The sequence below is a fragment of the Bos javanicus genome, chromosome 25, assembly GCF_032452875.1.
Source record: "Bos javanicus breed banteng chromosome 25, ARS-OSU_banteng_1.0, whole genome shotgun sequence".
Classification (NCBI taxonomy): Eukaryota; Metazoa; Chordata; class Mammalia; order Artiodactyla; family Bovidae; genus Bos; species Bos javanicus.
Genome location: NC_083892.1, coordinates 21215910 through 21240179, shown reverse-complemented (window position 1 = coordinate 21240179; position 24270 = coordinate 21215910). Strand labels below are relative to the sequence as shown.

At 47.0% G+C, this 24270-nt stretch overlaps 1 protein-coding gene across 1 annotated transcript; it reads left to right on the top strand.

Annotated features, from left to right (window-relative positions):
• Positions 1-3644: 3644 nt before the first annotated feature.
• Positions 3645-24208, top strand: NDUFAB1 (NADH:ubiquinone oxidoreductase subunit AB1). The gene is made up of 5 exons (XM_061401425.1): positions 3645-3868; positions 11696-11818; positions 12544-12631; positions 13552-13651; positions 14418-24208. The coding sequence occupies exons 1-4, from the start codon at positions 3701-3703 to the stop codon at positions 13641-13643; spliced, it is 471 nt and encodes a 156-aa protein (XP_061257409.1). The 5' UTR covers positions 3645-3700; the 3' UTR covers positions 13644-13651; positions 14418-24208.
• The last annotated feature ends 62 nt before the right edge of the window (positions 24209-24270 follow it).

Below are 24270 nucleotides of genomic sequence, written 5' to 3'. Positions count from 1 at the left end.
TCAGAGAGGTTGTATCTACTGGACTTCAATTAAGATGCAGTGGTGAGGTTTGTGAAGTTTCACTGGTGAGAGTAGGGGGTCAAGTATAATCTAGATTAGAGTGGATGCAAGGGTGAATAGGACAAATGAACTTACTTACAAAACAGAAATAGAGCCACAGATGTAGAAAAACTTGTGGCTACCAAGGGGGAAAGGAGGTGGGGAGGGACAAATTGGGAATACTTACTGTATATAAAATAGATAACTAATGGGGACCTACTGTATAACACAGGGAACTCTACTTAGTACTCTGTAAAGTATCAAAAAGAATCTAAGAGAGTGTATATGTGTGTATAACTGATTCACTTTGCTTGACAACAGAAACTAATGCAACACTGTAAATCAACTGTACTCCAATGAAAATTAATTTTAAAAAAGAATGAATAGGAAGTGAGGAATTGAAGATTTAAAACAGTAGATTATTCCTTCAAGAATGTTGACTATGGTTGACTATGTGGTCCACTGGCTTAAGACTCCAGGCTGCCAATGCAGGGGGCTCCTGTTCAGTCCCTGGTCAGGAAACTAGATCCCATATGCCACAACTAAGAGTTTGCATACTACACCTAAAGATTCCTCATAATGCAATGAAGATCCTGCATATGGCAACTAAGACCCAGATCAGCCAAATAAGTTTTTTTGAAGAGGTTGACTATGAATGGAAAGGGAAATGGTGATATTAGAGGTATAGTAAAGGTCACTGGAGGAGGCCTCTGGCCTTGTTTTCAGGCAGGGAGGAACTTTGGCTTTGTTTAGGGGCTCGAGAGAAAGAGCTAGAAGGGAAGGAAAGGTTGAAGATAGAGGGGAGAAGAGAGAATTGGTGGTGTAAGGTGCCAGGGGATCCAGGAGGGGATGTGACAGTACAGATGTGCTGGGCAGAGGGAGGGAGGGCTGACGGGTGGGCCGGGGGGTGATGTGTGCAGGAAGCTGACAGAGTTTATGTTCATACCCCTTTGATGGAAGTGCTCCTGAAGAGCACTGGTGCTCTCTTAAGTCTTCCCCAGCTGCTAAGGATTCGATCTCAGTAATGAACCTCTTACCTTATGGACTGTCTTGGCTGACATTTTTCTCTTTGCTGAAAGAAAAGTAGCTCTCCCAAAGTATGTCATTTAAACAAGAGATGATTCTGCTATATTTAAAATGGATAACCAACAAGGACCTACTGAATAGCACATGGAACTCCGCTCAATGTTATGGGGCAGGCTGGATGGAGGGGAGTTTGGGGGAGCATGGATACATCTATGTATATGGCTGAGTCCCCTTGCTGTTCACCTGCAACCACCACAACACTGTTAATTGGCTATACCCCAGTAGAAAAGAAACAGGTAAAAAAATAAATGAGGTAATTTGTTGTGTTTGACCAAAAGAATCAAATGTAACACAGAAATACAGAGAGGTTATGGGAAGAGAGAGTCCTTTATGTGGATTTGGTAGGTATAGAGCTCCTCCCGACTGCTCGCTCTTCTGAGACCATCATAGGTCTGTCCCGTGGGTCTGCCACAGAGCACGGCCAGGAAGGCACAATCAGAGGCCGGGGTGTCACTGGTGACTTAACGCAGATCTTATTGGCCCTAGTCCTAGGACTCCAATCAGGTTCTAGGTGCCTATCAGTTTTCTGCAGAAATGCAAGACTGCTACTTGATGTGGAGCTTGGCCATTTATTCACTGACCATTCCAAAGAGGTGATACAATTGCTTAACAAGCAGTGAAGTGGTGGTGTTGAAAACAGGATGCAGGAGAAGCCTGGGGTGGACTGCTAGCACAGTCATAGGGACTGATAGGCATCACCAACAGCAGGGTGATTCCCAAGGGTTTCTTTTCCATCCTCCTGACTGATGAAAGTCTTGGCTCAAGTGTCACCTCCAAAGAGAGGCGTTCAAGGACCACCCTATCTAAAATAGCACACCTCTCATAGCCCTCACCAACCCCTTCTCTGCTTTATTGTTCTTCATTGTACTTATCACTACTTTCTGGAGGGGTTTTTTTGGGGGGAGGGTGTTATATTTTTTGTTGTTTATTGTATATCTGCCCAATCTATCTGAAAATAGATTGCCAGTCTGGTTTGCTCACTGATGTAGCCTCAACAACTAGCACATTAACAGATTATTGATATTTTCATGAATACATAAATAGAAATTACAAGGCAGTGCATTTTATTTTACTTGGATTTAATGAAAGTAATTGGAGCCATTGTTAAAGGGTTTTGATTTCCCTGCTGAAAAATATGAATGAATTAGCACTCTTCAGCTTACTCCCATGTTCCCATTTCTGTGAGCTATATAATTTACACACTGTCAAGTTTTTAAATATGTATATGATTTTTATTGTCCCACATTTATTAGTCTTAGTTATACATTTACCAGAGAAGGCAATGGCACCCCACTCTAGTACTCTTGCCTGGAAAATCCCATGGATGGAGGAGCCTGGTGGGCTGCAGTCCATGAGGTTGCTGAGTCAGATATGACTCAGCGACTTCACTTTCACTTTTCACTTTCACGCATTGGAGAAGGAAATGGCAACCCACTCCAGTGTTCTTGCCTGGAGAATCCCAGGGACGGGGAGCCTGGTGGGCTGCCGTCTATGGGGTCGCACAGAGTCGGACACGACTGACGCGACTTAGCAGTAGCAGTATAGCAGTATACATTTACATGACTCACGTTTTTCTTTTATGCTGAGTTTTGACCTATTCAATAAACTTAATATGGAAGAATTGGAACCATTTGGTGTCGTTTCAGGTGGCTCCATAAAGGTATAACAGTCCTTTATGTCTCCGCTCAGAAAGACTCCAGTGAGAGGCAAAGTGATAGATAAGTGATTTATTAGACTAGGACACTAGTGAGGCTTACAATCCAGCAGGTGAGAGATGCTGCACCCTGAGAACTTAGTGGGCTACAGTTTTATAGTCAAAGGGAAAAGTGGGGCTGGGTAAGAGACCACTCTCTTCCTCATTCTTGGGTAGACATAATGCTTCCATCATCAGCTCCTCCAGGTTGGGCAAGGGTTTTCTTGTCCCTACGGGGTCAAGCCAGGACTGTTAAGGCACTTTGGGAATATTTCAGATCTCAGTACAATGAGGGTATTTACTTTGAAATGTTACCTTTCTGTAAATTATTGTTTTTCACCTGTGCAGAGAGCATGACCTAGGGGTCATTAACTTACTGAACTCAGTGGGCAGGATGTAGGTCTCACACACCCATCATTTTATTGTTTGGGGGTATGTCTCCTGCTTCTTCTGCATGGTTTTGTTGCTAAGCAAGCCTGTTTGGTTTTGCAGTTAAGAAAGCCTGCTTTCTTGAGTGATCATTAACTTACAGGGGTTTACCATATTTTTCTACTTAGAATCCTCTAGTGGGATTAACTGTTTAATCACCTACTTTGTCCCTTTGCCCCTATCAAAATCACCGACATCAAAACTTTAACTTTCACGGAATAAGTAAAAATAAGTTCCTTTCTAGTGTCGGTAATTAGTGTTTGGGGAAAGACAATATTTACACCATTTTATCTCTTGCTCGCCCGCCCCGATGGCGCAGTGCAGCCAGGAGCCGCCAGGGGCCGCCACTGCCAGCCGCTCCCCACAGCAGCCGCTCTGTGCGTCGCTTGCGCAGAGCGCAAGGGGATACTGAACCCGAGGACGCGGCGCAGTGCATCCTGGGTCGGCATAGCCATGGCGGTTCGTGTCCTTTGCGCCTGTGTCCGCCGACTTCCCACGGCCTTCGCGCCGCTGCCCAGGCTCCCCACGCTAGCCGCGGCCCGGCCGCTCAGCACTACCCTCTTCGCCGCGGAGACCCGGACGAGGCCTGGGGCTCCGCTGCCGGCCTTGGTGCTCGCGCAGGTGACTGGTGGTGACTTTGTGGGGGGGCTTGGCTGGGGTCAGGCGTCGGGCCCACTCGGGGTGAGAGGGAGGGGCCAGGCAGCGGGGCCGCGGCTACTGTGGCTCCTGTTGGTGGGGATGACCAGGGGACACCTGCTCGCTCCCTCTCCCACTGCCTAACGGTGCTTGGTTGACCCCTGCCGGCACTCGGGTGACCTAGAGATTGTGAACAAGAGCACAGAGCTGGAGTCAGATACCCCTGGGTTCGAATGCAGGTTGCCTCTGACCAAAACTTTGGACAAACCAGGTACCGTCGCCCAGCCTCAGTCTGAATTGTAAAACTCTATCTTATGGAGTTCCAACGAGGTTTAGAGGAGATCATACTGGTAGAATGCCGAGCGCGGTGCTTGTTAAGCTCTCAAAATACTGGTCGCCGTTAGTCGTAGTGATAATGGTAAATACCGTGATAGCTTTCTAGGGAAGAACTAATGACTGGGTGCAAAGAGGAATACACGCCGCCCTACAGCCTTCTCCGCAGCAGTTCTCTCCCCAGGTTTCTCCCTGTGGCACCTTTTGCCTGTTTTGGGGTCTCCTGCAAATAAGGATAGGAAGCAAGTTTTTAAGTTTTTTTTTTAACCTGATGAAACCTTTTAGAGGCTGAATTTCTCCTTATGTTAATGATTCTCAGCCTTAGTTGCACATTCAAATCACCTGGGTCACTTAAAAATAAGTATGTTTCTCGTGGGCCCCCCACCGATCTGATTTACCTCCTCTGTGATGAGGCACTAACATGTGTGCTCTGTAAGTTCCCCAGGTGACTCTGAAGTGCATCAAGGTTAAGAACTATTGTCTTAAGGGTGGATAGATTCCCAAAGTAGAGAATGCCCTTTTCAAACTCTAGGACTTCATGTAATTGTGGTTTCAGCCTCCACTAAGGTATTAGAATAAAACCTAAGAATGCCCAGGCCAAATCAGTTAGAATCTCTAGTAGTCCAGCGTGGCCATCTATTTTTAAAAGTTGTCAGTGATTCTTATGTGCAGCCACTGTCAAGATTTACTGACAGTGTAGTAGATTCATCCAAGGGGCATTGTCCTGTCAGTGAATCAAAAAGTTAAAAGTGTCACCTTGAAGTTAAAAGAGCAGGGACGGGGGAGCCTGGTGTGCTGCCATCTATGGGGTCGCACAGAATCGGACACGACTGAAGCGACTTAGCAGCAGCAGAGAGGTTCCACTGCCTCTGCTGGGTTTACATACACAGGAGAACAGCCATTTTCTTTATGCTTACAGAGTGGTTTTGACTAAGTGCTCCCATTTAGCTACCTTATATCCTTTTTGGATTAAACTGGAGACTAAATACTTGTTCCTTCAAAGATACTGAGGGACTGTGTGCCAGGCCTTATGCTAGCAGTTGAGAGATACAGCTGCTGCTGCTGCTGCTAAGTTGCTTCAGTCGTGTCCAACTCTGTGCGACCCCATAGATGGCAGCCCACCAGGCTCCCCTGTCCCTGGGATTCTCCAGGCAAGAACACTGGAGTGGGTTGCCATTTCCTTCTCCAATGCATAAAAGTGAAAAGTGAAAGTGAAGTTGCTCAGGCGTGTCCGACTCTTTGCGACCCCATGGACTGCAGCCTACCAGGCTCCCCCGTCCCTGGGATTTTCCAGGCAAGAGTACTGGAGTGGGGTGCCATTGCCTGAGAGATACAGAGATGCATACAAAAGAAAGACATCAGTCCGTGTCTTCATTGGACATGTGGCAGCTGTGTTAACCTTGCCAGCTTAGTCCCTGTGGTGCTGTTTTCCCTAGGTGGTTTCTGACATTATTTTCCCTTGGTTCATCTCTTGTTCCACCTTGTTGGGAACTTCCTCTACCAAATCATTAAATGTTGGTAAGGTCAAGAGATCACTTACCACACATTCTCCCTCGCCAATCTCTTCACTCTCTCGGTTTCTGTTACGCTTGTATGCCAGTCACCCCAAGCATCCCCCTCCAGCCTTTGTTCATTTATCTGAACCTTTGCTCATTCTGCCTATTCTGTTTTGTTGGGTTTTCCCTCCTCAAATCCATCCACTATGCACACCCTGGAACAACTAGTTATTCATTTATATTCTAATTTTTTTCCCCTGAAGAAGGGAGCCAAAGCAGCTTTCCTGGGTATAAAAATACAACAATATAAAATAGAAGCTACCAAAAAAAAAAAAAAAAGATGTAGTGGCCTAAAATGGGACCTTAAAGTCTTGTACTTGACCCAGAGCCCTGACTAGACAGGCAGCCAGAGTACAAAGAATTTCCAAAGAGTTCTTGTGCAGGGAAAGCTCAGCTGTTCCTGGTAGTGGAACCAGACTGACACGTGTGGTGGTGATGGACTTGGGGCTGCAGTGTGACCACGTCGTTCATTCCCAAGTCTCATATCTCTACCCTCATTGGCTCAAGGATTGAATGACAACTTCTGTTGCTGAAGCAACCTACAAATACCTGTCATGGCCCTTGCCACATTTTTATTATAATTGAAATGATCTGTTTGGATTAGTCTTTTCTATTAGACCATAGGCTTCTCCAAGGGTAGATGTCTTACTTATCTTTGTGGATCCAGCCCGCTGCACCGTGCTTGGCACATAAGGTAATGCTCAAAGGCTGAGCCAGGCAGGTAATAGGTAAAGGCAAGGCATTGCCATTTGAGGACAGGTGTGTGTACAGTGCAGAAGAGTGGATTGATGAAAACCCCAGTGAGCATGGCCCCGAAGGCAGCAGTTCTCATGCAGTGGGGCACATGTAATGGCACATGCAGAGGCCGGGATGAGCCCAGCACTTCCTTACTGTTGACCTTCAGGTGCCTGTGAAAGGGAGAGACCTAAGTTGAGGTGGGAAGACAGGTATATTGAAGGGTGCTGTATGGGTGCTCATTCACCCACTGAGGAATGTGGATGTTCTCTGTCTGGGTCACAGGGAGTAAAGATTAGTGCAGTTTGTTGAAGGAACATTTGAGACCTTTCCTCCCACTTAACTGGGTGACCCAGTAAACATGATGGTGAGAGCATGGGAAGAGTGGAGGCTGGCTCTGAGGTTTCTGGCTAGAGCCCCAGGGGTGGAGAAGGAACAGAGGTCTGCAATCAGGTGTTTTGGAGGCAGGTAAGGAATTTATAACCAAACTGAGGGTGGGGTGTCTGCTACCTGGGTAGAGCCGTCCAGGGGGTAATTTGCAGAGATGGTCTTTAAAGCCACCTGGGTTCCTCTGAGTTCCCCTCAGAGATGGACCCAGTTCAGGGTAAGACGGATATTAATAGAAACTACTCAGGTTTATTCCTGCTGGTTCACAGGGTGGGGTCCTCATTCTTTTCCTGCAGACAGTGGCTTCTCTGATGTCTGAGGGAGGTGATTTTGCTGCATATAATTGTTAAGTAGAGACCTTGGGGAAGAGTAATTAACACCAGAAACAATGTTGGCCATTGGGGACACTTTTCAGAAGTGCTTGTCCACTCTGTATCTGTTTTTAATGGCTGAGATCCAGCAGAAAGGAGGCAGTAAGACCCTTCAGAAGGCCATTCTGGGAGACCTGGGACAAGATACCTAACCGTTTTGTCTCAATTTTCTCACCTGTAAAACAGGGTTATTATTAGCTCTAAAGGAGATGACATATGTAAAGTGCTATTGGCAGTACTGTAACCTGATAGGAAATCAGTAAAGAGACTAGAAAGCAGGGCAAGAAAGGGAAGGAGTCAGTCAAGTACTTTGGGCTGCACTATTGCCTCCCTCTCAAACTGGCAGGTCACTGCCATCCTGAGCCTACTAGACAGCCCTAAATAACACTTAACTCTGTATGTGCCAGGCAGTGTTCTAAGCCCTCTACGTTTCATTATCTCCTTGATGCCTCAACAGTCCTGTGAACTTGGGTACTATTGTTTCAGTTCACTTCAGTTGCTCAGTCGTGTCGGACTCTCTGCAACCCCATAAACGCAACACGCCAGGCCTCCGTGTCCATCACCAACTCCCGGAGTCTACCCAAACTCATGTCCATTGAGTCGGTGATGCCATCCAACCATCTCATCCTCTGTCGTCCCCTTCTCCGCCCGCCCTCAATCTTTCCCAGCATCAGGGTCTTTTCAAATGAGTCAGCTCTTCACATGAGGTGGCCAAAGTATTGGAGTTTCAGCTTTAGCATCAGTCCTTCCAATGAACACCCAGGACTGATCTCCTTTAGGATGGACTGGTTGGATCTCCTTGCAGTCCAAAGGACTCTCAAGAGTCTTCTCCAACACCACAGTTCAAAAGCATCAATTCTTCGGTGCTCAGCTTTCTTTATAGTCCAGCTCTCACATCCATACGTGACTACTGGAAAAACCATAGCCTTGACGAGACAGACCTTTGTTGTTTATGGTCACTTAACAGATAAGGAAAACTAGGGCATCGCAAGATTAAATAACTTGCCCAAGGCCAAACAGCTAGTAACAAAGAGCTAGTGCTAGGATACTTTATCCTTCCAGAGCCTCAGTTCCCATGTGACACACCTTCCTGTTTACTGCACAGCCCACTGCAGCCACCTTTTGAGACTGGCCTGTGGTTTGCAGGTGGGGCCCTGTTTAATCTCATTTATGCAGGTCAGGAAGCAACAGTTAGAACTGGACATGGAACAGCAGACAGGTTCCAAATAGGAAAAGGAGTACGTCAAGGCTGTATATTGTCACCCTGCTTATTTAACTTATATGCAGAGTACATCATGAGAAACGCTGGGCTGGAAGAAGCACAAGCTGGAATCAAGATTGCTGGGAGAAATATCAGTAACCTCAGATATGCAGATGACACCACCCTTATGGCAGAAAGTGAAGAGGAACTCAAAAGCTTCTTGATGAAAGTGAAAGTGGAGAGTGAAAAAGTTGGCTTAAAGCTCAACATTCAGAAAACGAAGATCATGGCATCCGGTCCCATCACTTCATGGGAAGTAGGTGGGGAAACAGTGGAAGCAGTGTCAGACTTTATTTTTTTGGGCTCCAAAATCACTGCAGATGGTGATTGCAGCCATGAAATTAAAAGATGCTTATTCCTCGGAAGGAAAGTTATGACCAAACTAGATAGCATATTCAAAAGCAGAGACATTACTTTGCCAACAAAGGTCTGTCTAGTCAAGGCTATGGTTTTTCCAGTGGTCATGTATGGATGTGAGAGTTGGACTGTGAAGAAAGCTGAGCGCCGAAGAATTGATGCTTCTGAACTGTGGTGTTGGGGAAGACTCTTGAGAGTCCCTTGGACTGCAAGGAGATACAACCAGTCCATCCTAAAGGAGATCAGCTCTGGGATTTCTTTGGAAGGATTGATGCTAAAGCTGAAACTCCAATACTTTGGCCACCTCATGTGAAGAGTTGACTCATTGGAAAAGACTCTGATGCTGGGAGGGATTGGGGGCAGGAGGAGAAGGGGACGACAGAGGATGAGATGGCTGGATGGCATCACCGACTTGATGGACATGAGTTTGAGTGAACTCCGGGAGTTGGTGATGGACAGGGAGGCCTGGCATGCTGAGATTCATGGGGTCGCAAAGAGTCAGACATGACTGAGCGACTGAAGTGAACTGAACTGAATCACAGGGAACCCACCTGGCCCCTGCAGGCAGTTGCCAGTGCTGCTGGGGTTGATACTGACACCTAGTGGACCACTTGGGTAGTTGCATGTGAATGTTCCCTCACCAGCCTTTTCCCTTGGGCGCCGTGCTTGTCAGCGTCCCATCTCTCACCCTTCCCCAGCGGTAATTCCCCTCATACCACTTCTTGCTGTGCTGCACACAGACGAGGCCTCTGTTAGATCCTCCCACCTCAGATTTCTTTTCTGTCATTACCAGTATTAACTCATGTCTTCTCCCTCTTTCTCTTTAGTCCTTTTTGCTTCTTCCCTTTTGTTTGTGACTTTTCTTGGTCATTGTTGATAAGTTGGCCTGTGGCATCCCCCAGATCAGAGGTCTCCTTAATCTAATATGCTGTAATCAGAAAGGAAAGGGGACCATAAATGGAAACAAAAAGAACAAGTGCTCTGATCTCTTTAGCTTGCTGATTAAACCTGATTTCAATACTTGATTTTACTTTTTTTGCAAGATAAATGTTTCTTAAACAGATGTGTACTGATTTGGCTAATTGGCAGTTTGTTTGTTTTTTAATCATTTATTTTTATGGTTGTGCTGGGTCTTCGTTGCTGTGAGGGCTTTTCTTTAGTTGTAAAGAGCAGGGACTGCTCTTTAGTTGCAGTGCGTGGGCTTGTCATTGCAGTGATTTCTCTCGCTGCTCTAGGGCACTCGGGCGTCAGTAATTCTGGCACATGGGCTCAGTAAGTGTGGCTCCCCGGCTCTAGAGCATAGGCTCAATAGTTGAGGCACACAGGCTTAGTTGCTCGGTGCATGTGGGATCCTCCCACATTGGGACTCAAACTGATGTCTCCTGCACTGGCAGGCGGATTCTTTACCACTGAGCCACCAGGGAAGCTCCAGCAGTTTTTTAAAATACATTAATTTTGTTTTGGTTGCACTGGGTCTTTACTGCTCTGCACAGGCTTCTGGTTGTGGCAGGCAGGGGCTGTTCTCTAATTGAAATGCATTCTCACTGAAGTGGCTTCTTGTTGCAGAGCACAAGCTCTAGGGCAAGGGCTCAGTAATTGTGGCACACAGGCTTAGTTGCCCTCAGGCATGTGGGATCTTCCTGGACCAGGAATCGAATCTGTGTCCCCTGCACTGGCAGGTGGATTCTTAACCACTGGGCCACCAGGGAAGTCCTGGCCGTGTTGTTTGGTTTTGGGTTTTTTTTTTTTTTTTAACAATTTTTCATAGACCTTTGTGACTGGAGGACCTTAATCCCAAAAAGGAAACCCACTTCCCATGGGTTTCTATCCCCTAAGAACTCCAAACTGCAGACTAAAATCAACTTCAGAAGGTGAACACACTAGTTGAGGTTAAAGACTTCTGTGGTACAAACTGCCAGACGGCTGTCTCATTTTCCCCTCTTGTGCCCCATGCCTTCCGTGGCCTTAAGTCTGCTGATCTGTGACTTGGACTCCCTTTCACATTCTGTGAAGGGATCCAGTCAAGACCCTCATTCCTAGTTGAATTCCAAGTGGGCTAAGATCAGAAATTTGAGATATTACACAATGATGGCAAAGATCAGAATGTCTCATTATTTAGTGGGTGGCAACAAGGCAAGCCCACTTGGAAGGGAAACAGATTGGAAACTAATGCCTGCGAACCCATCATCCTCTTGTTTGGGTTCACAGCTGGCTTCATTTGTCTTGGCTAAAGTCTATAATTACCACCAGGGCCAAATTAGACCCTTCTGGTGTGTGATTCTCAGTGTCAGTTCACCCTGACAGCTCTTTGGAGGAGTTATTTTGCCTTGGGTATTAAAAGGGTAGTGGCCTGCTTGAGATGCGAGAAGCCTTAGGGTCCTCTGTAGACTCCAGATGATTTTAGTGGCAGTTTCGCTGAGTGGGACAAATGTCCCAAAGCCTGGAGGCCAACCAGAGGAGAGAAGAGTGCCTGTCCTGACTCAGAGAAGATCTTTTTTTCGGCCACACCTTGCGGCACGTGGTATCCTAGTTCCCTGACCCGGGATGGAACTCGAGCACCTTGCATTGGAAACGTGGAGTTCCAACCAGTGAACTGCCAGGGAAGCCCCAAGAAATCCATTTTTATGCTGTTGAACTGCTATGGCTTCTGACTGTACCCTGCATTAGGCCTCTGTGTCCTGGCGGCCACAGTGAGCCTCCCTGGAGGTGGATTTGCGGCCCTGTGAAAGCTCTGTGAAAGACATCTGTAGCCAGTGCCTTCTCTGAGGCATTTTGGGCTCCACAGCAGCGCTTCTCTTATCCCTTGCTCTAGGTTCCAGGCAGAGTTACACAGCTGTGCCGCCAGTATAGCGATGCACCACCTTTGACATTGGAGGGAATCAAGGACCGTGTTCTTTACGTCTTGAAACTCTATGACAAGATTGACCCAGAAAAGGTAATTGATGTGGTTTAAATGGTTTTTCTTTAAATGTGTATTTAATCACATGGTAAAATATCCCAAGTGTCTAAAGCAAAAATCGCTCCCAGGAACCCTATTCTCCTTCTGGGAGGTGCCAGCTGACCTGGCTTCTTGAGTGTGTTTCTGGAGACTTCTCAGTGCACGTGGAAGGGCGTATATACACAGGTACCTGTATTTATATTACACGTACTGTGTGATCTGTTACTGCCCACGGTCTAAAAAAACACAGTTGATCATATACTGTGAAAACTGTCTGAAGGATTCTTCTAGTGGTAGTGAGGTGTGAAGTAAAGACACGGTGATAACAGACACTGCGTGCCGTTCCTGAGGGAGCAAGACGTCACTTCTAAGGTGTGGTGTCTTGGCAGTAAGGCAGCAAGGAAAAACAGACTCAGATGTCATTCAGAACAGTGATCAAAGATCATTGTAAAATGTACAAAGTCAGTTCATCATTAGCTTTATATATATTGCTATTTCAAAATTAAGGTTGAATGAGTTAACATATAAAGCACACCAAGTGTGTGTTGCCACAGGTTAAAAGTATAATATTATTGTTATGGCTCTTGATATTTAAAATATGATCTCTTTATATTAAAAAAAAAAAACTTCTTTGTAATGATTGACATTTCACCATTCAGTTATTTTAAGAAGCCAAGTGTTCTCACAGACTGAATTTTGCATTTGGTGTTCTTTTCTTGCAGCTTTCAGTAAATTCCCATTTTATGAAAGACCTGGGCTTAGACAGTTTGGACCAAGTGGAGATTATCATGGCCATGGAGGACGAATTTGGTAATGCACAGGCTGGGTCTTGGTTCTTGATTTAGGTGGATTAAATGCGGAGAAATGCTGGGAGTCTGATGGGGATTTGCAATTGTAGTGCGCTACCCCCCACCTCTACCTACTTACTATCGGATGAAGTAAACATCAGGGACAGTGTACTTAATATTTGGGAAGCAGGTCTGCAGAGCGCCCAGTGCAGTACCAAGGGCTCAGTGACGAGAAGAGGCCTGGGGGAGCATGGCCCTGAATTCTTGGGGTGGGGCTCTTAGATGAAGGGCATAGCCTTCACCTGATGGCTGAGAACACCTTGGAGCACCCTCCCCACCAGTGAGCTAGACCTAAATGTCCATGTCTAGAAAAGTGCTAGGTGTGCCTAGGTGAGGATGTGTGCCTGTACACACACCCGTACCACGTCTTGGTTTCCTGCAGCGCTTTCCATGCACATTCCCAAGTTATCCTTGTCTGGGATGGTTAGTTATACAAATGAGACTGTTACACGGTTCCACAGCTTCATTTAGGGGGTGAACTGCCTGAATGGAAGCCAAGGGACTTGTATGCCATCCCACGGAGCAGAACTTAATTACAGTTCCTCAGAGATCATCCTAACTAGAGGGGTGGTACCGGTTAGGGCTGCGGGGTTTCTTTTTGGGGTAATGAAAATATTCTAGAATTAGATAATGGTGATGGTGCACAACCTTGTGAATATATTAAAAACCATTGAGTGTTGCACTTGAAATGGGAGAATTTTTCTAGTATGCAAATTATGTCTAAAAAATATATCATCTGGTACATAACAGGCTCACAAATGGGATTCAAGATTGCTGGAAATTTTTGATGTTCTTATGCATGTTGTTGAAGGGATAGATGCTTTCAGTTCTAAAGGATTTGCTTTTTCTACACTCATGCATTGTCGTAAATTTCACTTTCAGGGTTTGAAATTCCTGATATAGATGCGGAGAAGTTAATGTGTCCACAAGAAATTGTAGATTACATTGCAGATAAGAAGGATGTATATGAATAAAATATCAGGTAAATAATTTGGCTTATTGTTCTCCCATAGAATTAATCTCTCCATGGTTCTTCGATAAAAGCTTAGGAAGAAATGGAAAAATGGAAGTGCTTGACGAGATTTTCAGTAGTTACAAAATGCAGGTACCTCTGGTTATCTGCCACTCCGAGGAGGGACCAAGCCTAGTGATCATCTTTCTCCTCCAGAGGGATGGACAGCAGTTCATTCCTAGACAGGACTCTGACTGTCAGCCCTCCTCATAAAAGCAGACTTGTACGAAAAAACTGAGCAAGGTCACCCCGAAGCGGAGACCTTTGCCTCCCTCAGTTACCCCGCCCCCACCAAGGCCTGTCCAGCCTGCTGTCCAGGAAGCTGAGATGGCCTGGCTCCTCAGTAGGCAGGAGAGGCCTTCCGGGTAGGAGCATGAAGTCCAGCGACAGACACCTGGGCTGACCCAGCACTGCTGCGCCCTGTGAGCCTGGGATCTTGGGCAGATGGCGTATGCTCCGTAGCCTCAGTTTCCTCAATGTAAAATGGGAGTGTGACCTGGGGCTTTCGTGAAGGTAGAACGGCGTAGTGCGTGAGTCATCTAATACAGTGCCGGAAGGAAAGAAGCCTCTTAATATTAGCTGCTGTTCTTTAGGCTGTAGGAGAAGTGATCAGACTTTAAAAATAAAACATTGTATTTGTGTCTAGAACTTTACCCTGGATTTAGCACCTCAGAGATTATCACTTAAAGTTAGTAACACCAGAGAGAAGCACTGAGTTTGCTTTGTCTTTTGCCAGACCCCTTTTCCTCATTGAGAGAAGGCTCAGAAGATGCTGGCGAGTGTCTGGCGGTGAGAACGCATTTCTGCATCATTGCTGACTTTGCGAGTAATTCTGTTTAGACTTGTATTTAAATTGTCTTAAGTGTTTTTGCCCTTTGAAAATAAATCTGTAAAACCAAGGTTTTTCTCAGTCTTCAGTTTTTTATGTCTAGAGTGCTTTTTTTTAAATAGATTGACATTGCTTAGCATTTTTAGTCTGTCATTGGTATTCATGGATACCAGAAATATAACTTTTTCAGCAGAGTGCTTGAATTAAGTTTCTCTCTGACCACCTTCAGTATGAGGAATGAATTAGTGATAAAAGGATGTTTTGCCTCAAAATACTTTGTGCCCCCGTTAGTTTACTGATTATTCCTCGTATCAGCTGACACCAGTGTATGGGACTAATTTTTCATCCCTGTCCTAAGGATCCATTTCTGAATTAATGGCATTTAGTAATTTTGGTAATTTAGGAATTTGGGGAAGATAAAAGGTTCTCTTTCCTCCTGGGTTACTTTGACTTTGTGTCTGGTTTTCATACATCAGTAACAACCCTGTTCCTTTTATTCCTAGCACTGTGTTAGGTCTTTGGAGTTGATGTAGGCAACTGCCCAGCTCTTGGAGATTTAACTTGAGAGACCTATCCTAAAATACTTGCTTTACTTTTAGCGGAACTTCTAGTATGCAGGAGGAAGGAGATCAAAGTCTTGTAGGAAGTAGCATCATTGCAGAGGTGCAGGGACTGGCTGTGTGATCCTCAGCCGGCAGAGAATCTCGTGGCTGAGGGGTGAGGTGACAGGACTCTGCAGTCTGGCATGGGGTTTGGGCCACACACCTGCTTCTCCTGGAGGTACCCAGTGTTGCCAGTTCCTTCTGTGTCACTTTAGAACTACTGTAGACAAGAAGGCAGTCACATTCCCTCCTTTTTAAGTAAACAGGAAGCATTCATTGCTATGCTGCATTTTTTTTTTTTTAACACTTAAGATATTCTTGGAAAACTGCGAAATTGGAACATAAGGGACTGCTTCATTCTTTTTTCCAACTGCAATTATTCAACAAATAGTTTGAGTGCTTATTAGGCACTAGAGATCCAACAGGCAAAAAAACAGGCTACACAGGACTCCTGAGTGGAACGTACCTTAATATCTGAGGTAAATGTCCTGGCTGTTTTATCTCCCACAGCAGCTACACATTTTGCCAAAAATTGCAAATGTGTTTGCTGCTGCCTAAAATCCTGAAGTCGGCAGTACTGCCACTAAAGAGACTGCTAAAATCTTAACCACATAACCTGCGTGACATGGCCCACTCATAACCGTTCTGTGGTGGTTCTGAGTCTTAAAGGAGCCAGAATGGGAGTTGGGGGGAACAACTACACATTATTTGGTGATAGTGGTTTTTAGAATCTGGGTGCATGTTCAAACAGCAAAGGCCTTTCTGGTCTAAAAACTTGCTATAAAATTCTTTGAGAAGCCGGGGTGCCCCTATACATAGGCAGCAAACTGGCCAAATACAGCATTCCAAGGTGTGTCTGCTGCAGGCAGGTCCCTTTGGGAAAGGGTGGCTGGGAGGCCTGTCACGACCTGCGTCTGGGCCCAGTGCTGTTCTGTCTCCCCCAGACAGCCAGGGCACTCACGCATCCGACGTAACTACGATGTGCCAGCCATTGCGGAGCACTCCTCCAGGCGGGGCCTTGGGTCACCAGGGTAAAGTCTGCTCACAGGAAGCTCACCATCTGGTAGAGCAGACCGTGAAGATCCACGTGATGTTTCATATTCGGCATCACCAGTGACACCAAGCACTGACTGAGCTGCTCCTGAAGTCATGAGAGGACACGTCACCTTTGTGGTATTCTTCATCGAACTGATCATGAAACAAATCCAGAAGGTGGGACTTAAAAAAAAAAAGTGACGTGGAACAAAAAGGACAGGGTAACTAAATCAAAGGAGACCAGAGACATGTTAATTTCATGGGAAACGTGAACCTTGAAAGGTTTGGGGAAAAAAGCAGGACATTTCGAGGACAACTGGACTCTACATAGGTGGTAAAACAATGTTAAATTTCTTACATATAATCAGTATTGTGTAGTAAACTAACCTTATGCTCGGGAGAACTTAGAAGTGAAGCAGCAAGATGCCTGCAGGTGACTTTATTTATCTGGCTGCTCCGGGTGTTAGTTGTGGCATGTGGGATGTAGTTCCCTGATCAGGTATTGAACCTGGGCCCCCGGCATTGGGAGCTTGAAGTCTTAGCCACTGGACCACCAGGTAAAAGTCCCTGCAGGTAACTTTTGAATGCTTCAGGAAAAAGAAACAAGAAACGCTAGTACAGTGTCAACAGATGGTGACTAGGTGACAGCCCGTCAACTATCCTGTTTGAAATCTGTTAAGAAGACAACATGATAGGGTGTAACCAAGTATATGGACGGCATTCAGCTGGATGTCCCACAGTGGGATCGGTTCAATGGGAACAACTTTACACAGTGAAAAATTGGTATTTTATTTGAAAAGTGAAAGTGAGTCATAAAAAAAAAAAGTCACTCAGTCCTGTCCGACTGTGCAACCCCATGGACTATACAGTCCATGGAATTCTCCAGGCCAGAATACTGGAGTGGGTAGCCTTTCCCTTACTCCAGGGGATCTTCCCAACCCAGGGATCGAACCCAGGCCTCCCACACTGCTGGCGGATTCTTTCCACAGAACAGACTATAAACAGCGGGATTCTATTTCCATACGACACATACCAAAATGCTCGATTACCACATGTGGTAGAAATACCTTGGCTTATTTTTGTTTATATTTTCTAAATATAAACACATTTTGTGGGAAAAGTAAGACATCTGTGAAAACTGGGAGTAGTTCATTAGGAGCTGAGGCTTGGGAAAGGAATTCTCAAGCAGTGAAGCCTGGGCTGTATTCCTAAGGCTCCGCCGGGGTCAGCCCCATGGCATGGGCAGGAGCCACGGCAGCACCACGTGAGCACAGGAGGTGAATGCCATTGGTTCAGGCAGGGGTTATGACTGGAGGGTGAAATCCTGGGTTGGCCTGTGGTTAAAGCTGTGGCTGGGATCAGGTCACGAAGCAGGGCCTCCCTTGTCTGGTAAGGAACTTGTAGGCAGTAGGCACAGGATTTCCCAGAGCAGAAGCAGCCAGCCATACTTGAGCTCAGTGGTTGGCAGCCAGCTGTGCAAAGGGTAAACTGAAGGGGACGAAAGTGCTGGGTACCAGAAGAACCCAAGAGAAAGATGCAGATTTGCAGGTTGGGATAAAGAGAAGAGGGATTGCAAAAATACTCCAGGGATAAAAATAGCAGGTGGTCAGATGACAGAGGAAGTGAGAGTCTAGGGTATCTCTCAAGTTCATGGCTTAGGGCTACTGGTCCTGGGTGAACTGCTGTCTATAAGAGGGAAGAGAGGAGGGTCAGACTGAAGAGGGATACAGGGGCTTCCCTGGTGGCCCAGCCAGTTAAGACTCCGTGCTTCCATTGCACCGGGATGCGGGTTCAGTCCCTGATCAGGGAACTAAGATCTGGCATGCCACGTGGAGTGGCCAAAAAGGAAAAGGAAGAGGGATATCGTTTCAGTTTGGGATGTTGGATTTGCTTGTGGGACACCCAAACAGATGACAGATAATGAACTAGAACTCTAGGCTGGAATATGTTTGTGAGGTGCTTCCTCTGGACCTGTTTCCTCCTGCTTTGAAGTTCCTCTGTGGATACCCCAACTCCGATAAGGGATTTACGTGGGAATGACCAGCCCTCTGCTCATGGGATGGCCTCTTGGTGCTTAAGCCTAAAGTGAACTCTGCTTCCTTCAGGGGTGGAACACAGGTGGGGTGGAGAGCTAGAAGAACTACGTGAGACTTAACCTACCATTTGAGATTTCTCTATCAAGCCCATGTACTATTTACTGTCTCGATTTTTTAAATGGTGGCTAAGCAATAAATATCAAAGTTCAAAGTTTAAAAAACAACTCACAAACATATGTTAGTACCCTTAAGATAAATAAACCGGGGAGAAAAAAGAAAAAAAATATGAAAGCAAAACAAAGTAGCCAAGCTCTTTCTTAAGTTCTCAACAATAAGACCAGCATCTCGGAGCAGACTCTGGGGTCAGGCACATCTGGATTCTGAATCACAGCCTCGGTCTGTGACAGGCATGTGACCTTGGCTAGGTCTCTTCTCAAAGTTTCCTCCGATGGGTAAGGGGCTGACAAGAGGTGATGGAGTGATGACAATGGAACGCACATATTTTATCTGTCCCGGTGCCTGGCAGTGGACAGACTCAATGCAAGAGCTGATGTTAAACAATGTGCCTCCCTGGAGAGAGGGTTCAGGAGCACCCATTCTTCCCCAAGGCTGGAGCCCTGCAGGAGGTCCTTTCCCAGTAACTGGCCTGGCGCAGAGCATGAGGTCCAAAGCCTGCCGGGTGGCTGCCACAGCTGCGGTCTTCTACAGTCTGGAGTGTTCATCTGAAAGCCCCAGACTCACAGCTGAAGTCACCGGGAACAACACGTCTCGGATGCTAAGGTTATTGTGCCTGTGTGTTTTGTGGAGGGCAGGGTAACATGCCAGTAAGAGCCCTGTCTGGTATTTCTACTCTGAATTCCTGGGCAAGAAAACACTTCTCTTTCCCTCGGGCTTGCATCTGCTCGAAGCTGAGTCAACAGAGAACAAAGTAGAGCTGAGAGCTGGAGGGTCAGGCGCCCGATGTGAATTGGGTGCCCACACAGGCCTAGGTCTGACACTGGACTTTCTGGTTACAATCCCCTTGCGTAATTCACATGAACTGGGTTTGTCACCAATAACTGAGTCCTCAGTCGTGGATCCCTGCAGTCAGCAAGTCTCACATGTGGGAGGGAGGGCAGAGAACAAGGTGACTCTGCCAGGTGGGTGCCTGTTCCCCGACCACCTCCAGAACCACAGCTCCAGAAGCCTTGGTAACAGGGTTAACACTCAAGACAGGAAGAGAAGAGAGCAGGGGGTCAGGATACAAATGATGATTAGAGACACACGGAGGGGAGGTTTCTTTAAAGGGAGAGCAAGGCTAGCAATGACAAAGTTAAAAGGATATTTTTAAAAAAATACAGGACTCAGAAACATTAAGAATTACTGATTGGGAAGAACCATTCTAGAAGATGTATTAACTAGTATTACTAATTTCACATCATCTATAAATTAGGTAATATTACTGAATTGACATTCGTTTTCTTAGGTGAGGTACCCGTGTCGTGCTAAGGTGTAATAATGGCCTTACTCTTTGGAGATGCTGCTTACGTGTCCACACGAAACATGTCATGGCATCTGTAAGGCAGTCAAATGATTCAGCAAAATAAAGTATGCATGTGAAGAGAAGGCAAATGGAGTTAACGTTTTAACAACTGGTGAACCCAGGTGAAAGCACGACGTGGTCACTAGCATTTTTCAACTTTCTGTAGGTTTGAAAATGTACAAAAAAGGGAAGACAGCAAGTGATTACAATGAGAGAGGAAAGTGAGAAATAGAAACTTGAAAGTCAGGAGTTATAAAATGAGGTGAAGAGTAAGAAGGGGTCTATCAGTAGAATAAGACAGGCTAATAAGGCTTCAGAACAAAAATAGACTCGAGAACTGGAAAAGGCAGAGGTTAATCCCAGCTGAAAACAGCCCAGTGGCGTCGGCAGAGGCCTCCTGGGTGGGAAGCACAGCAACCTCCTACAACCAGGATGAGTTAAACAGACCGCTTCGGGCAAGAGCAGGAAAAAGTCCTCGCCTCTTGCCCTTATGACAGTGTTTTGTGGGGTCCCTGCTGTCGAGTGTTCTGAGTTACCCACATTTGAGAAAATGCCAAGGTGTCTCCCCCCAAAATATGGTATGATATTCAGAGCGGAGTTCATCTCATTCTCCGTCTGAGGAGGCTCCATCACCCTACCCGGTTTAAGGTGCCTCCAGTAACAGTTCAGAAGTGCCCTTTATGCAGACAGAAGATTCCCCAGGGGCATCAGGCCACATACAGCATGGAGCACAGCCCCCACCCCCATATCAGTCAAAACCTTAAGAATCTAACGGTGTGGTTCAAGGATTATGAGGCAATGGGAAACTACAAAGAGCCAGGAAGGGGCAGTGAGACCAGAACCTTCAGGAACATTTACCAAGTAGGGCGAAGAGGAGAGAGGGTCCAGTGGGAGCAGTGCTGGGTCAAAACCAGTTCTGCCAACTACAGTCACTGCCCATGCCCAGATCTCTGCGTTCATCCCGCTGTTGGTAACGGACCTCCCTCCTTCCTCCTGGGTCTTTGTGGCTGCGGCTGAAGCTGCATCTCCATCTCAGTGTTTGATCAAACGTGTCCTAGAAGAGTGAGGACTGCATGACGGCCTGCCCTCCAGCCCCTGGGGGCCGGGCAGAGGAGTAAGGCCCTGACAGGGACATGGCTGACCGCCAAAGCTGGGAGCTGGACTCAAATGGAGAGCATCAAGTCAGATCCCTTTATCAGCTATTTTCAGCAGGAACAAATGTGGCTATACCTAAAAGCCAAACAAGGAAGATGGTAACATGGTACCCCACAACTGGACAAAAGTAACTCTGGACCCAGTTTCAATGTTTGTCAACCCCCAGTACAGATCAGGCGCATGAAGAACTGGAAGGAAAAGGAGCCGCAATTAATTATCAAACTTTAATTGATAGACTAATCTTACAGGATAAACAATAATAAGACAGCTAGTCAAGGTTACACTTTAAAAAAAAAAATTTTCCAGCAGCGCAAATCTAATAGACTAAATACGTTCATCTCCTCCCAAACAGGCATTTGATTAAAAACAAAAACCAGAACAGAGCGTACACCACAAGGAGAACATGGTACTTACGTACATTGTCAAATAAATCAGCAGAACTCGTTAGGAAAGAAAAAAGAGATTCTTAGAAATTCAGAAAGCAGTAGAACCACCCAGCCTGGCAGGTCAACTGACCAGATGTGACACACACTGGAGGGCTCCTGACCACCTGCGACTTCAGAAAGGCCACCAGGCCCCGCGAAGAAGGGAACAGGTGCCAGTCCTAACTGGAGATGACTTGATCACAAAGCCTGAAGACAAAAGGACTATCCTTCCCAAGACAACAGGCCAGGAGAGAAAGAAGCGCCCTCAGAGGACAGGGTGGAAAGCAAGCCGCCCTTGGCACACAGGGTCCTGCATCTGGCAAAGAGGGCGGGCCAAGTGTGAGTGCCCGGGACCGTTCCTCCAGGCACCTGGTGAAAGGGAGAGGAAGAAGCAAGGCAGCCCCTTCCAGCTGAGATCCAGCAACTGAGTGGCGAAGGGCGTCTCCCTGGCCCTCGTCATGGAAAGCAGGAGCCTACAGAGGCCTCACCTGGCCCACCATGTCTGCGACACAGCAAAGTGCACCCTTAGCTCAGCTTGACTTTCTTTTTAAAAAGAGCTGACGCTACTTGCAAAAGGCCCATCATCGATTAAAACAATACCAAATAGTTGAATACTGAATACCAAAAAGTCGGAGCAAGTCTCGAGACCATCTCTCTCAGTTTTCTGAAAAGGCTGACTGAAACAGAGCTGAGAGCAGGGATACCTCGTCACTAGTCTGCCAAGTGGCGGAGGGGAGGGAAGGAAAGGCTTGTTGTCCTGCGAAAGGGCTGCCAGCTCCACGAGAGAAGGCAGCCTCACCCCCCTGTCCACCCTCAGAGCCCCGCGAGGGGTCCTGCCCCCTCCCCAGCGAGGACTCCGCGTGGAGAGAAGCCTGAGGGAGAATGAACACTGTGATGCTACCGAAGGGGAAGGAGTGTCTGAATTTGCTAACACAGATTTAGTCAGTACATCCTGGACCATAAGAAGATGACGACGAGCCCGCTCACGGGCCAAGTGACAGACTAGTGAGCGCTGCTGGGACCCAGGCGCGGCTCCTCTGCTCGCCGGGGCTTCCTGCAAGGGCTCCACACGGATGGGGCGGCCAGAGCCCAAGATCGGGCCAGCACTGTTCGTGGGCTCTGGAAAGCAACGCTCGAACAGGTCCGTACGAAAAGATGTCATTTACAGTATTTATATAGAAGATCTCCAAGTAAGGAAAAAAGCACCATTTTTACTTCAAATAAAAAGGCTCACACAGGCTTTGGTCCTGTTTTGAGACGACACCGGCCTGAGCGAGAAGCGGTTTGGCCCTTGGGGAGCAGGGAGTCGGTACGCACGCTGTCACTGGGAGGAAGGGGCATCAGGTGGCAGGGGTGGGCGGGGGGCAGCCGCCCAAGCAGGGCGAAGGGGGAACCTGGTGGGAAGGGCCTTGGGGAGCAGCCCCACAAAACGGGGACAGGATGCCTGCTTCAAGAGCGGGCGTGTGGCACTGTCTGGACAAGCCTCTGGGACAGGCAGGCTGGCCAACAGAAAGAGCAGCATTCAAACCGCGCCGCCACTCTGCGAGCACGCGAGGCCTGTCAACTGCAGAGCAAGGCTTCCACGAGCAGCAAAGACATGCTCTTTCCTCCAAGGACTGTGGGCTGACAAGGACAGAAGAGCTACAGGTACTGCGCCTTTTGCAAGGGGTGGAAAACAGGCCATCTCCTGGATGCTACACTTCCCAGACGAACTTGTACCCCCCAGAAAAGCAAGAGGAGTTTCCTGCCTAGATCCGTAACCTGGCATGGACAACACCACGAAAAGCAAGAGTTGGTCTGGATGGGCTGGATTCTTGAACTACAGCTTAGAAGGGGAAGGGCGCGGACGATCACCATGAACTGGCTCACAAGGAATAGTCATCTTAGGCGAACACATGCTAATACGTTTCACAGAAAGAAGGCTAACAGTCTAGAATCCAGAATGTGACATTTGGGACATCTCTTGCCAAACCTTACTATGAGGGCCTGCACCAGTGAGAGGAGAATCGCAAAGACAGCAGCAGAGCAACAGCGAACAGCACAAAGGGTATCATTCACCAAGAGACCGTCCCTCGTTCCAGAGTCAACCAAACCACTGGGAGACGACAGAACTTCACGTGGACAGAGGACGGTAAGGGCTAAACCCGGAAGAGGGAGAGCTAATCACAAAAGCTGTTTATCCCATTTTCGATGTTGAAATACATCGGCCAACCCACTAGGTCAGATGACTTCTTCTTGAGAAAGGCAGCATCTCTAAACCTGGGATGAAGGACACTTGAAAGTAATGCATGAGCAGAAGGACCAGATGCAGACACGTCACTGAAAGAATCATTGGACTGCTGAAGGGTTTCTCAAAACTTCTAAAGAAAGGAGGAAGGATCTGGGTCTGTGGCTGTATGGCTGTATAACTGGCTTCCACCTGGCTCCTCTCAGAGGGGCCTCTGTCGGCACACCCATGCCAGGCTGGGCCTCAAAGCCCAATCAGCGAGGGCTGTAGGCAACTGTCAAAGTGGCAGTGCCATCTCCCCAGAGATTGGGGCCCAAAGGGCAAGACGGTCAGACCGGAGTCGCTGGGACACACTCCGCTGCTCAGCACACACCAGAGCCCTGTGAGCGCCCCGACCAGACCCCTGGCTCTTCCTCTCCCGCCATGCATTCACGAGCAGCAGCGTGGCGGGAGGGAGGCCAGGCAAGGAAGTGGTGATGAGGTACAAAAGGAGGAACTGACATCTTTGGGTTTTCAGAAACAAAAATTCCCATCTAGGAAGTGAGAAAATAAGAAGGGAAAGAATTCATTCTGAACCAGTGGACAGAGAAATATGGCTTACTAACCCCCACATTTTGCATACAATTTTATATGAAAAAGGAAAAAAAAAACCCACCCCCAACTCATCACAATGCAGTCCAAATGTTTGCAACCAAAGAGTTATGAAAATATTTCAGGTGAAATCACTTAAAAACAAACAACAACCAAAAAATCAGAAA